This window comes from Mirounga leonina, unplaced genomic scaffold (assembly GCF_011800145.1).
Source record: "Mirounga leonina isolate KUSES-001 unplaced genomic scaffold, KU_Mleo_1.0 Mir_170, whole genome shotgun sequence".
Lineage (NCBI taxonomy): Eukaryota > Metazoa > Chordata > Mammalia > Carnivora > Phocidae > Mirounga > Mirounga leonina.
The window spans coordinates 19281611-19295480 of NW_023270433.1; the positions used below are offsets into that span (position 1 = coordinate 19281611).

Genomic DNA, 13870 nt, shown 5'->3' on the forward strand with positions numbered 1-13870 from the left:
CAGAATGAGCCAGACAGACTCGAGTATTCCTTCCAGAATATGTATGTCTGAGTGCTGGGGGTCTTACTTAGAGTCTGGGTTCCCCTGTTCCTACTACCTGTGCTCCTTCCAGGCCCCTTAATCAGTGTTGGGGAGTTGCTTCAGGGATGGATGAAGTCCTCTGGCCTAAGTGTTCTCTTTTCCACGAGAAACTTCTGGTCCCATAGCCCTTCAGTTAGGGAGCCTTGAATCTCTGGCCCGATCCCTTCCCACCTCCTAGAAATCCACAGACCTGTCCGCTCAAATTAACCTCAGAGGGGCTTTTGAATGTTTTTGGAAGCTTCCTGGGTGTATGCTAGCAAAAAGCTTCTGGATGCCAAGGGTCACCTAGAGGGTCCTACAGAAATGCAGGACATTACACAAAAGGTCACTCACCAAGGGTGTGTCCACAGGCAAAACCTTTTGTCAGTCTGATTGGTTGCACCCCAAAGAAAATACAGGGAATGACTTTGGGTTTGGCACAGGGAGAGCTGAAGGACCTCAAGGAAAGCACCAAACCACACTCTTGCCTGGCTACTTGGCCCCCTCCTGCCTCTGACACACGGCGGCCTCTGCTGGGGCACGGCGGTTTCCCTACTGTCCACCCCTCCATTTCCTTCGATGCTGGGGTCCCTGGAAACCTACCTTCGCCCCATCGAGGGCCTTTCCTGGTGAGAGCCCTGGGTCCCCTTTCTGTCCCTGAAAGAAAAACAATTCTTTCTAGAGTCGTCTAGAGAGGCTATCTCCCACAACCTCTGCTCAAAGTCCTGTCCCCTACTAAATGCCCTCCCATTCATCCCCCCAGTCACACACCTCTGGGGGTGGGGGTCTTCTCCAGTTCCATTCCTCCCTGCACTAACACCCTCCATAGTTCCCACTGACTGCATGATGACACCTCCAAACTCCTCCTTTGGCGTCCCATGTCTTCTTCTATCATCTGGTCCCACCCATCCTCTGCAAATCTGGCTCTCTTTCCAGTTGGCAAACCCACAGACAGGATCCCTCTGCTCCTCGCCAGACCACAGCCCATCATCAGCCACGCCCTGCACTTCTCTGCTGCCAGGTCCTGGCTCAGGCCATCACCCCCACCTAGAAAACCATTCCTCAAGTAGCATTCACCAAACCATAGACATTCTTCAAGATGCAGCTGGAATGTGTCCTCCCAACCAGCCAGTAGATCTCTGGTAACCAGTCCTTGCATGTGTGTTTCTACGACTGCCTCCTGACTCGTTCCCCTGGGCTCTCAGAGTGCTTCTGAGAGATGCATCAAAGAAGCATGCCCGATTCTTCTTGGATTTCTAGTACGCTCACCTCACTGTTCTCTATTTACCGAAGGTCAGTGCGGTAACACCCACTTACGTCTGTGCACAGCCCCTCACCGTGTGCAGCACCCTGGTCTCACGAGATTCTCACAATAGCCTGATGAAGCGGGCAAGAGAAGTGTTATTAACCCCCCCATACATTTGGGGAAACTGAGGCTAGGCGGAGGAAAGGGACTGTCTAAGGCCCCAAGTTGAGGCCCTGGCAGAGCTAAGACAGACCCCTGAGGTCTGTGTTCTGGGATGTCCTGGGACCCGATGAGTTAGAATAGGCAGTAAATCGGGGAGAAACCAATAAGCAGCTGGTTCCCAGTCAGAGACAAGCACCCTTTGCGCTTAGCATATGGGAGGGTCCCCGTCACAAGGCTCAGGGAAAGGACCCGAGGGGTGCACCAGCTGAGTCTCTTACAGGGCTGCAGAGTGGTCCTGGCTGCCAGCCTGCTCCTCTGGCCCAACATGGCTCAGTTACTCAGAAAACAGTCCTTTGGAGAGTCGGTCCACCCTGATGTCACCTTCCAAGAACCCCTGATCTCTATCCCTCACGCTCACTCCCACGCTCCCTCCCCAAGCGGGGCCCTGAGTCAGAAGTCCTGGGGTGAAGGCAGGGAATCCCAGAGGGACCTCGGGCAAGTCACTTCACTTCTCTGAGCCTCCGTTTCCTAGCCTTAAAATGGGGGCTGCACAGCACACACACACACAGACACGGGCACACACATGCGTGAGGGCACACGCACACCTCCTCACACCTGCACACAGGTGCACGCACATACATGCACATATTCACACGTAGGTATGTGCATACACATTCTCTCACACATAGGTGCACACACATGGGCACACTCACACATACACAGGGGCGCATGCTCACATAGACACATGCACACGGGTGCATGCTCTCTCACACACACACGCATACACATCCACCAGCGTCTTAGGTTTCTTGGCAAGGAGCCAGTGAGATAATGGATGTGACACATGGGACAGGTGGTTTGGCCAACTTTAATTAGTTCCCATTTGGTTCCTTTCTTCATCAGAACCCAGCCCTTCCAAATCCTGGCTCAGCTGCTCTCCACGAGAAGTCATTACATTCGAACTGGACAGAGCCTTAAAGAGGGCAGGTCTTTCAGAGCCACCTACTCCGTGCCCAACACCGTGTCCATTCATCCTCTTAACACCTGCTGGTTGCAACTCAGGACCAAGCCGCAGGTACAGAGAGGCTGGGTCACTGCCTAGGCTGACACACAGGTAAGAGGTAAGGTCTTCCCAGGTCTGGCTAGTGCCCGCTCGCTCTGACTTCGAAGCACTCATTTACTCGTTTATGAATGAGAAGCCTGGATGCTTCTCCAGCACTCCAGAATGACCAGATGACGGCCGCCCCAGGCGGGAGACCAGCCCTTCCTTGCTGGAACGCCAACTGCCGGTCCACCTGGGCCCCTCCAGGTCACTTCCGCAGAACCCACCCTCTGGGATCTACCACCTCGCCCTGGCTGCCCCTCACACACATCTCACACCCTTGGCTCCTCACAAGCCCCGCTCCGATGCCTTTTATGTCCATAGTGCAAATGCAAAGCCAGGCTCAGGGCTACCAAGGATTCCAATGGCCAAAAAAGGACGGCAGCTTCTCCCCACCCCGCCCTTGCCCACTTTGGTCTGCAGCTGGTAGAGCAGCTGGGCTTGAAACGGGGTGGGCCTTTGTGTATCCTGTTCTGTCATTTTATAAAAGGGGAAGCTGAGACCCCCAGAGATGAGGGACTTGCTCCCTTGTCTGGGTTCCTTACCTGAGCCATTTTCATTATTTATGGATTTCTCTCTGCATTCTCAGCAGCCAGTACAGTGCTTGGGATGTAATCCCTGCCCAAGGACAATAGCCGCAAATATAGGTACATAATGAACATCTACTCTGAGCCAAGCTTTGGGGTGAATACAGAGAATACCGCAGGGGGACACTGTTCATGCTCATGGGGGACTCTCAAAGGAGAAACCAGAGACCAGTAATGATAATCAGCTCTAGCATTTACTGGGTGCTCTTCTGAGCCCTGGACACATAAATCTGTGAGGTAGCAACAATCACCATCCCATTTCACAGATGAGGAAACTAAGGCACAAAGAGGCTAAGTCACTTATCCAAGGTCATACAATTTGTAAATGGGACTTAGACTCCAGCAGTCTGGTTTCAGAGCCATTTCAGTACACTACAGATCAAAAACTACCATCCAATGATAAGTGGAGTAAGGAGGACATCAGGGAGAACTTGACCCAGACTGAGGGGAAATCCCTGAAGGGAGTTCCAGCTAAGCTCAGGCTGGAGGAAGACAAGGAGGGAGGCAGATGAACTTTCAACTCCAGGGATGCCTGAGGCACCCCTAGTCAGGTGAAGGTGTGACTTCTGGAATGGAGAAGACTATATGTCTTCCCAGCCAGACTCCTACAGATTCCCCAGTGAGAGATAGAAGGAATATATAAAGTCTAATTAATTGCTTACACATTGGTTAGAATGAGAACCTGGTTGCCAACCCAGCTCTCCAGCCAACGAGCCTGTGTGATCCTGGGCAAGCCCCTTTCCCTGTCTGCATGGGGAATGGTACTCCCTCTGGACTAGTTAACAAAGTCTCCGTGAACTAGAAGCCAGATGGGAAGGTATATCCTTAACAATAAATGCTACAAATATAGTGGGAGTGGGGACTATGTTAAGCTCCTTTTCTGCAGGTAGGATTGGGGAACAGAGGAATAGAGGGCTCTGAATGGCTGAGGTCTAGAGAGGGACTGACACAAAGGAGGAACACATCACAAAGGATTGGGAAATTCTGGGCCAGAAGTAAGTCATCTCCAATCCAAGTACCCAGCACAGGGCCTGGCCCAGAGGAGGCATCATAAAATATTTCACAAATGAGCAAATGAATGAATAGACTCTCAAGAGACAACTCTAAGGCTGGGATTGGCTCAGACTGGCTTCCTCTGAAGATAACCTGGGCCTCCCACTATCACTATGTCATGTGTTTAGAAGTTCTGGCCAATGCAATAGGGCAAGAAAAACAAATGAGACAACTAGCCTTTGAGGAAAAGGAGACAAAAATATGTCCTTTTTTGCAAACAATACGAGGACCTGTCTAGAAAGTACAGGAGAACTAACTGAAATACTGTTAAAATCAATAAAATCATACAGTACAGGGTGTGGTTATAAAATAAACACAAAAAGTACAAAAATACAAAAGTCAACAGTCCTCATCACTAGCTGACAGCCAGCTAGAAAATGGCATGGAGAAAATATTTCACTCATAACAGCAACAAAAATATAAAATTTCTAAGCATAAACAAGAGCTGTGCAGGCCTTGTGCAGTAAAAGCTATAAAAGTTTACTAAGAGATGTTTAAAAACTCAACCAAATGAGAAGACATGCCATGGTTTTCGATAGGAAAATGTAGTATTTTAAAGCTGTCAATTCTTCACAAATTAATATACACATCTAAAACAATTCCAATAAAAATCCCAAGGATGTTTTTAAGGAAGTTATTAAGATGGGCATAAAGTTCATCTTACAGAATAAATAGCCAGAAATATTTTAAAAGAACAAGGGGAGAAGACATATAAAGATCGTAGGTGTCATATAAAACAGTATTTTAGCACAAAATATACAAACAGAGCAATGAAATATATTCAAATGGCCAGGAACAGACCCTGGTCTATCATACAATAATCAGTAGAGTCAAGGTTATTTAATAAATGGTTAACTATTGGGAAAAAAAATAAAGTTACAGCCCCATCTCATACCCATCCCCCATGAAGATTAATACCAGATGGTTTAAAATCTTTAAGAATACAAATGAAACTATGAAATAACTAGGAATATACTAGGAATACCTATCTGATCATGTGGCGGGAAAGAAATGTCTAAGTATAAAAATGAAGAACAATAAATTTTATATATGGGTGGAACTCTCTCCAAACTATCTGACATAAGTTCCTAATAAGTAAGTGTTAGCTGTTATTGTCAGTCCAAAAAAAATACATAAAACTTTTATTTGTGAATATCATCATGAATACTCTTAATAAGCAAACAGCCAAACTGGAATATATTCATAAGGTGGATGAAGCCTGCATAATCTTAATATTTAAATATCAGTAACTGTACAAATACATAACAAAAGACAGCATCCCCACACCCCAGATAAATTCATAAATGATAAAATACAAATGGAAAACAGATGTAAGAAAAGCATTCTTCTTCTGGATGATCAATGAACTGAAGTGAAAACAATAAATTGTCTTTTTAAAATATCCTCCTCTGATGCCAGCAACAGCATGAATTGGTTCAATCTTTCTAGAAGGCAACTGCTAATAAAACAAGTAAACCCATAAAGCACTTATGTGCAGGGCACATTTTAAATTATTCATATTTATGTATGTGTGCCTGTATGTGTACACACATCTGTAACTTTGTGTCTGTATGCATGCATTTTGATTAATATATGTCATATATGTATGGGTTAACATATATATTATGTTACATGTATATTAACATATATAAAATATGTTAAGAAACAAAAATTCTGATTTCTTTATTTTGATTAAAAATATACAATGTTACTTATATATAACTCATATATATAATATATACATACTCAAACATATGTATAATATACATGTTACTTAATCTACAGAGGAAGGCGATAGAGCTATGGAACAAAATTGCCTTGTAGCTAGAAGTACATACAGGCTTTGGAGTTAGGCAGTAGAGGGTTCAAATCCTGTCTCTGCCACTTATCAGAAATGTGACCCTGGGCCAGTTACTTAGCCACTTAGACCTTAGTTTTTTCATCTGTAAAATGGGGGTGATAACATCTACCCTACAAAGTATGTAAAGCTCTTGGCCAGTCCCTGGCCCAGTCCTCAAAAGGCACTCAGTGCTTATCACTGGGCAGGGCCATTGCAGGCAGCTTACTTTCTTCTTGATACTTTCTAGACTATTCCACATTTTCCTTCATGAGCATGCCCTACCTCTGTCATCAGAAGAAGGGGAAGGGGAAGCTAGGGCCTGAGAACCCTGTAGGCTTTCTCCACCTCAGCCCCCACGAGTTCTGCTAGCAGCCACCTGGCTCACCAAGTCTGCTCCTTCCTGCCCACCTATCTCCCCCCACCCCACCCCCCCGGCCCTGGTGCCGAGGGCCCATAATAATCCTGGGTAATTCACTGCACGCTGAGCAAAGCCACACCAGGGATGGAGCGGCCGCCTGCCAAGAAGAGCAGGGCCGGGCGCCTTCTCCTCTGGCATGGGCAGCACTGGTTTTCCTGCACAGCTGGAGCCCCGCTGCCTCCGGCCCAGAGCCCCTCACCTGCCCACGGCCCTGCATCCCACCTGCCTGCACCACGGTGCCGCATCAGCATCCCCAGCAGGGCAGCTCTGGACCTCCCCGCTGGCTGCCGGCCAGGCCCTGCTTCTCAAGCTGCCTGAGTGGCCTCTGCAGACCTCATCTGATCGTGTCACCTCTGCTAAAATCCTTTGCGCGTTGGGTGCCTGGGTGGCTCAGTCGGTTAAGCGACTGCCTTCGGCTCAGGTCATGATCCTGGAGTCCCGGGATCGAGTCCCGCATCGGGCTCCCTGCTCGGCGGGGAGTCTGCTTCTCCCTCTGACCCTCCCCCCTCTCGTGTGCTCTCTGTCTCTCATTCTCTCTCTCAAATAAATAAAAAAATAAAAAATAAAAATAAAATAAAATCCTTTGCGTGTCTTCCTGTTGCTGCTTGGATCAAGTCCAAAAGCCTTACCACCGCCTACCAGGCCTGCTGCCCGACCCGACCTCCTCCTGCCCCTGTACCTTTCACCTGCTCTACTTCAGACCTTAGTTTAACCCATCTGCCCTCTGGGAAGGTGCACCTCACCTCCTAGACCAGCCCAATCCCCACCGTGTTAGGCACCCCACGCCTCTCGTGTAGACCCATGATCATGGCATAATTCTGCATTTATCAGTGTGATTAGCTTGTTTCCACAAGGGCAGGGACTGTCCTTGGTGAGGCGCTGGGGCCCCAATACAGGGCCAACACCTTGCCCATGCTGACAGTTGACCCTTCCACAGGCCAGTGCTGCTCTAAGTGACTCGGTTACTCCTCGTGACAACTCAAGGGGGCAGCGACTCTTCCCCGCCATTTTCTAGCTAAGGAAACTGAGGCACAGAAAGCTGAAATAACGTACCCAGAGTCACAGAACTAGGAGGTGACAGAGCTGGGGTTTGAACTTGGATCGTCTGGCTCCACAGTCTGCGCTCTTAACCTCTGCCCTTTCCTGCAGCAGCAAGTATGGGTCGGTTGGCAACATGAATCAATCCAATGACTGAACATTGGGCCTCTGAGGTCAGCCAGTGCTGTCCTCCCAGGGGGCTGGTTTCTCTGCCTCATTCTCAAAGTCCTTGATCTCGATCCCATGTGGGAGCTGACCCTCTCTCTTCCTGATGGAGCTGAACATGGGTTGTACCGGCCTATGGCATGTGGATAAGGCCTTGGGGTCTAGGAGAGGCAGGCTGCCCTGTAACAAGTATCTTCCAGCAAGCAAACCCAAGGATCCCGAAGACAGTCCTGCCATGCTGGTCATCACCAGTGATCCTTGGCGTCTTTGTGACCTCAAGTCCTTCATTTGATCCTCCTCCCTTTCTTGATCCTCCTTAATCCACTGGTCTCTCCCACCCCTCAGTCTTTATCCCACAAGGCCACAAGCTCCTGAGGGCTCCATAAGCTCACTGAAGCAATGAGTGCACAGTGACCCATCCAGACGCGGTGCAGGCTCCCTGCCACCTGGGCACACCCTCCTGTTTGGCTGATTTCTCCATCAACAGCACGTAGTAGGTGCTCAATAAACATCTGCTGACTGAAGGAGATGACTGGATGGGAGGCCCCACGAGCGGCTCTAGAAGCCAACATCATGTACAAGAAGGAGAAGCCAGCACAAGGCCTGGGGGAGGCCAGCCCTCCAATCCCACCAGGTCACCTCCCAGGCCCAAGGGGGATCTGGGACACAGGGAGGACCCTCTCCCCAGAATCACAGCCCCGGGTGTAGATACACAACATTCTCTTCCAACCTCAGCTCTGTCAGGAAATTCCATCCCAGGACAGCATCTGCTTTAACCTTGTCCTGGCCACGCCCCAGATCAAGGGCAGCCCAGGACCCAAGCCCAGCAAACTGGGGTCTCCCACCCAACCGGCCGGTCCTGGGGCCACCTCTGCTCACCCCTGGGCTGCAGGCCAGGTGTCAGGCAAAGGGCATGGCTTTTCCCCTTGGAGTCTTATGCAAGCGCTACTGGAAGAAGCAGCCTCCATTGCAGTGTATTTTCTGGAACCCACAACCTGATCTGTTATACCCAGAAGCAGGAGGGCGTCCTGTCCAGGAGACCCCACGTCCACACGCTCCAGCTACATGTGGCCGCAGGAGGAGGAATCACCTGCTAGGTACAAGCCTCACTCACCACCCCCAGAGCTGCTTCTCAAAATGGAGGGAGAAGCGGCTGAGGGGCCCCCCTCCTGCCTCAGCACGTCTGTTGGCAGGATGGGAGTGGGCTGCAGGCCAGACTGGGGCTGCTGTGGGCCTAGGGCTGGGGCCCTGCCGTGTGGGGCCAGCATGGAGCCACTGGAGCATCTCCTGCCACAGAAGCAAGGGATCAATCTGGAGGCTGGAGGGGGTGGAAAAGAACGGGTGGGAGCGGGAGGGAACAGAAGGACTGGACGGTCCCCCAGCAGACCAAGAAAGGCGTGTTCCTGAGCAAACCTGGCAATTCAGAACAGCTGCGGACCCTCAGCATCGTGATGTACCTTGGGGCCTGGGAGGCCTGAGGCCTGTGCTGAGCAGAAGTCCCCAAGGGGGCTCCCTCTCTCCGCCTGGTCCCCAGGGGGGCAGGTCCTGCAGTCATTTCCTAGACGGCGCCTTAATGTGCCCGAGCCTTAATTTCCCTATCTGTTTATGGGTACAGTGTCTCCACCCGTCTCTTTAGGTCTTTGCGGGGATTGAATGAAGACAAGCTACATCACGTGCACGCACAGGGCATAGTGCCCACAGTAAGGCCCCATATGTGGGCGATTATTATTGCCCGTGTTTGCCCAGGAAGACAGCTCTGCTATCTTCGCCTTGTTAAAACCAGAGCACTTCCAGGCACTTGCTGGCCACGGGGCACCCGAGGCCTCTGTGCTTGTTCTGCAAGTAAGGACCCCAGCCCAGCCCTGGCCGTGTGTCCCAAACTCCCAGACAAGCTGGTGGAGGCCAGAGCTGGTCTTTGGAGGCTGCATGACCTGGGGACCAGTCGGTTCCCTTGAGCCACTGCATCTGCACAATGGGCTTAGCAAAGAATGACCTTGGGCCTGGCCATCCTGGCTACCCCGCAGAGGACGGGCTGGGCGGGGCAGTGTCCTAGCCAGGAGCCCCTCTGGCCTCCCTCCGGGCCTGCTTCACACTCCTTCGGCACAGTCCCTGCGCTCTTGGCTTCCCTGACCTTGCAACGTCTTTCCCCTCCTCCCGTTTCTCCAGCCATTCCTGGAGACTTCTCCCCATGACCTAAATGTTGCTGGCCTGGCACGCTTTTTGGCGCTCTGGCGGCTCGCTGCAAGCACAGCCCTGGACAGCCCTGTTCACTGCTGGAGCACCAGGAACAGACCGGGGCGCTCCAGGGCTGGGGCTCCCAGCATGCAACAGGGCACCGTTCTCTCCGGTCTCTGGGGTCTCATCGTAAAGTTAACCAGAGCGTTCCAAGAGGGCTCCCTGCGGCGGGTGGCATCTCTGTGCCGTAGTCTCCACCCCCCAAGGCTCATCTCCAGCTCAGCGCTCTGCAGAGAGCTTCGGAATTGCTGTGTCCATGCATCGTCTCCACCTGGCAGGGCTCCCAGTTCCCAAATGAACATCCTCGCCTTCCTTCCCTGGGGTGGCCCGGTTGGGTCACCAAGGCTAACACCACCGTGACACTGGTCTCTTATCGCTCACCCATAGCCGCGTCTTCTCTCCCCCCGCTCCACATCGTGAATGCATTCGCTTCCCCTCCTGCCCCTCCTCCCACACCTCTAAGCTGGCTGGGCTAGCCTCATCCCTCCTCTGCCCCCACCCTCGGGGTCTCCCTGCCTCTGCTCTGGTCCCCGCCTCCCGTCCACGTCCACATGACATCCAGCCATCATTCCCAAATAGGACCATGTCCCTCCTCCGATCAAAAGATGACACGCCTCCCGGGATAAGTATGGCCCAGTAAAATTTCCATCCCTAGTCCGACATTCAAGGCCTTCCCTACTTAGCAGCAAATGACCCTTCTTCCTGCTCTCCTTTGAGGGCTCTAGGTTCCAACTGCCCTTCTCTCCCTAATCCCCCCAAACCAGAAGCTCCGCTCCCAAGTCCTAAGTCCTCACTGTGTCACCACCTGGCACTTAGAAGGCGCTCAGGGGGTGTCTGTGGCACAGAGGCCCTCCCACCAGCGGCCCCCTAGGAAGCACCCCAAACGTAGCCCCAACACCAGCACCCACTCCATGGCCCTACCCCCAGACCCCACAGCAATTACTCACTTTGGCTCCAGGAGGACCGGGGAGGCCTGGATTTCCATAAGGCCCAGGAGGACCCTGAAAGGGAAAAGAAACAAAGAGGTGACAGAAGAATGGGGATCACCCCACTTACACAGCAATGTCTTCCACCCGCTGGGTCTTCTCAGCTAGCCATGTCTTAGCAGGACTGTCCTGGCGGCCTACCTTTAGGGAGGGCCCCCTCGATGCCCGCCCTGCACTAAACACCTGCCGTGCATGCCCTCATTTTACTCTACTAACCCACCAGGCGGGGGCTATCGTTATTCCTATTTTGAAGATGGAGCCGGTGCTCAGAGAGGTTGAGAACTTTCTCAGGTCGCTCAGCTGCTCGGGGGCAGAGCTAGAGGTCAACCTCAGATGTGTGACTTCGGAGCACAAGGCCTCGACCTGTGAATTTTACTTTACTGCTTCCTGGCTCTCTGCCCCTGGCCCAGCAGCTCGTCCCAGGCTAGCTCCCCGGGGCTCAAAGCGCACTTAGCGACCTGCTTCCCTCCACCACTGCTCATCACTTTGGCCTGTGCCATTCTCATCATGTGTGCCTTTCCCACCCATCCCCACCAGCTGCCACCCGCCCCGTCCTTCGAGGCCTGGCTCACATGCCACCTCCTCGAGGGGATCCTCTAGGACTTCTGCCTAAAGGCACCGCTCCCTTTTGACTCCAGCGGGACTGTGGTGTGAGCCTTTGGAGTTGAGAGCCCAGTGAAGGGAGGACTTGGTGTCTTCTGAACAAAGGTGCCTCCCTCCTGTGGCCACAGCCCAGCCAGAGAGCTCTCCCTTAGGTTCCTATGAGCTCTGAGCCGACAGGTCCTCCGGGGGCCTTGGAGTGGCTAGGAAGACTGGGCCCAGAGAGCCCAAGAGTCTTGGCCAAGTCACACAGCAGAGAGGTGGCCAAGGGAGGGCTGGGACCCGGGCCTGTTGGCTTAGGGTCCAGGGCTTATTCGTGGCACTCGATTCGTGGCACTCGATAGAACAGCTAGAGCCTGCTATGTCCACTTTTCTCCAGCAAGGGTCTTGCAGCCAGTAATATAAACAGAGCCTGAAGAGCCGGGTCATTCCCGAGAGTCTTTGTCCAGCAGGAATAATCTGGAGCGTTGGGGGTCAGGAGAGGTGCCTCGAGAAGCCCAGTGGTGCCCCACCACACCAGCTTCTAGACACACTGCCCTTGTCCCTGGCCCCTCTTGACTCATCTGGCTAGCTGTGTATGAACTTGCTTCCTTCCTCCCTCTCTGAGGCCAACTTTCCAGCTGCAGCCTGTCACATTCCAACCAAGGCACCTCCCTCTTCCTCGATGCCTGAACAGGGACCCTCCCCTTCTCCAAACACGTCAAAAAGGAACAGTGTTCAGAAGCTCGCTCGGCCTGGGGAATTGAGAACGGTGTCACTGGTGACCCTCCCTCTAAAATAGCCCGCTCTCCGGCCCTCTCCAGCATTCCACCGAACATGGTCAACCCGGCACATGGATGTGACCTGGAACCGGCTGTGAGCACCCCCCCTTCCCCAGCCTCCCTCTCCCCAACAGTCTTATGAGTAACTAGGACCCCCAGTAGTCTCTAAGGAATCTGGAAGACCTGAGATGCTCACCCCAGCCCAGGCTCCTGGGGTCTAACCTCAGAGCTCAGACGGAATCGGGCATAAGTTGGGTAGGCATGTTTGAGGAGGGGCCCCTGACCAGCACTCCAGAAACAGTCATGGGCTGTGGGAGGCCAAGGGTGGCTACCTTCTCCCCAGTTGTGCCCCCAGCTGCCCCAAAGATGGAGGGCTGGAGCGCTCGGCTACCCCGTCTGCAGTGTGTGGGGGAGGTGGGGGCTTCCTGCTTCCCCACCCCCACCTCCCCACCCCTCTCCAGCCACTGCCTTGCAAAGAAACGGAGCACATAGTTGACTGGGAGCCAAGCAGACCAATTCTATAAATGCTGCAGCCCAGAAAGCCGGGTATGGGGAGGGCCCAGGGATTCCCCAACAGCCTTCCACAGGCTGGGGAAGTATGTGGAGGTGGGAAGGGGCACACCACTGAGCTTTGGGCGACCTCAGGTAAGGCCCTGCCGCTCCCTAAGCCCCAGAGCCGTCATTAGTGCAGAGAGGAGCTGGATGGTCTACTTTTCGCATTCTACTATCTCTGGAATTTTATGATCTATGGAATTTCCAGCCTAGAAACAGGATGACGGGGGGGGGGGGGGGGGAGGGAGAGCACACAGAAAGCCTGAGAAGGATGTCGGGAGAGTCATTCCCTCACTCATGGAATTTCACAGCTTGGAAATATGGTTCCAAGGAAATGCCTTGGAAAATCCTGAGCGGACCCCATGCTTTATAGATGGGAAACTGAGGCCCAGAGAAGGGAAGGGATTTGTCTAAGATCACACAGCTTCTGGGGGGAAATGTTGTTGACTCCCAGGCTAGAACTCTTCAGCAAACCATTTGCCCGGCACCTGCTGCGTGCATCGTGTGAGAAAGAGAAACAGGGCCTGGCTCTGGCCCAGAGGGGCTTGTTTGGGTAGACAGATAAATCAGCACAATAGATGGTTAAGATCATAGGTTCTGGGGTCAGACTGTCTGGGTCCAATCCTAGCTCCAGCATTGACTCTCTGGTTGACCTTCTCCAAAGTAACCAAACCTTTCTGAGCTTCAGTTACCTCGTCTGTAACACGGGGACAACATCAGAACCTATTTCTCGGGACGGCTGGGCTGGTGGGATGAGATCACGCATAGGCAGCTCCACCAACAGAGTTCAGCAGTCTGTGCGAGCTTTAGGAAAGTGATCCATGGCATCCAGAGCAGCAGATAAACTGCTGCAGGAACTCGGAGAAGGGGGCTGTCATCAGAAAATGAGGTGGCATTTGATCTCAGCAGGGGATGGAGGAGGAGCTTCAAAGAAGGGCACACCAGGTCAGGTCAAGAAGCCGACCCGAGTAAAGGTGCAGAGGAGGCGTTTGGATGGACAAACTGCCTAACAGTCAAAGGGCCTCATCCTGGTCCCAGACTGCAAGGTCCTGTGGCCAGCAGTAG

At 52.5% G+C, this 13870-nt stretch overlaps 1 protein-coding gene across 1 annotated transcript in view; it reads right to left on the reverse strand.

Moving 5' to 3' along the window:
• The window catches only part of COL27A1 (collagen type XXVII alpha 1 chain), a 129093-nt gene that overhangs the window by 100830 nt on the left and 14393 nt on the right, over positions 1-13870 (reverse strand). The window contains exons 5-6 of the mRNA XM_035016598.1: positions 10854-10907; positions 664-717 (exon numbers count right to left, since the gene is read on the reverse strand). Of these exons, the coding sequence (XP_034872489.1) occupies positions 664-717; positions 10854-10907 (108 nt within the window). The remainder of the gene's footprint in view (positions 1-663; positions 718-10853; positions 10908-13870) is intronic.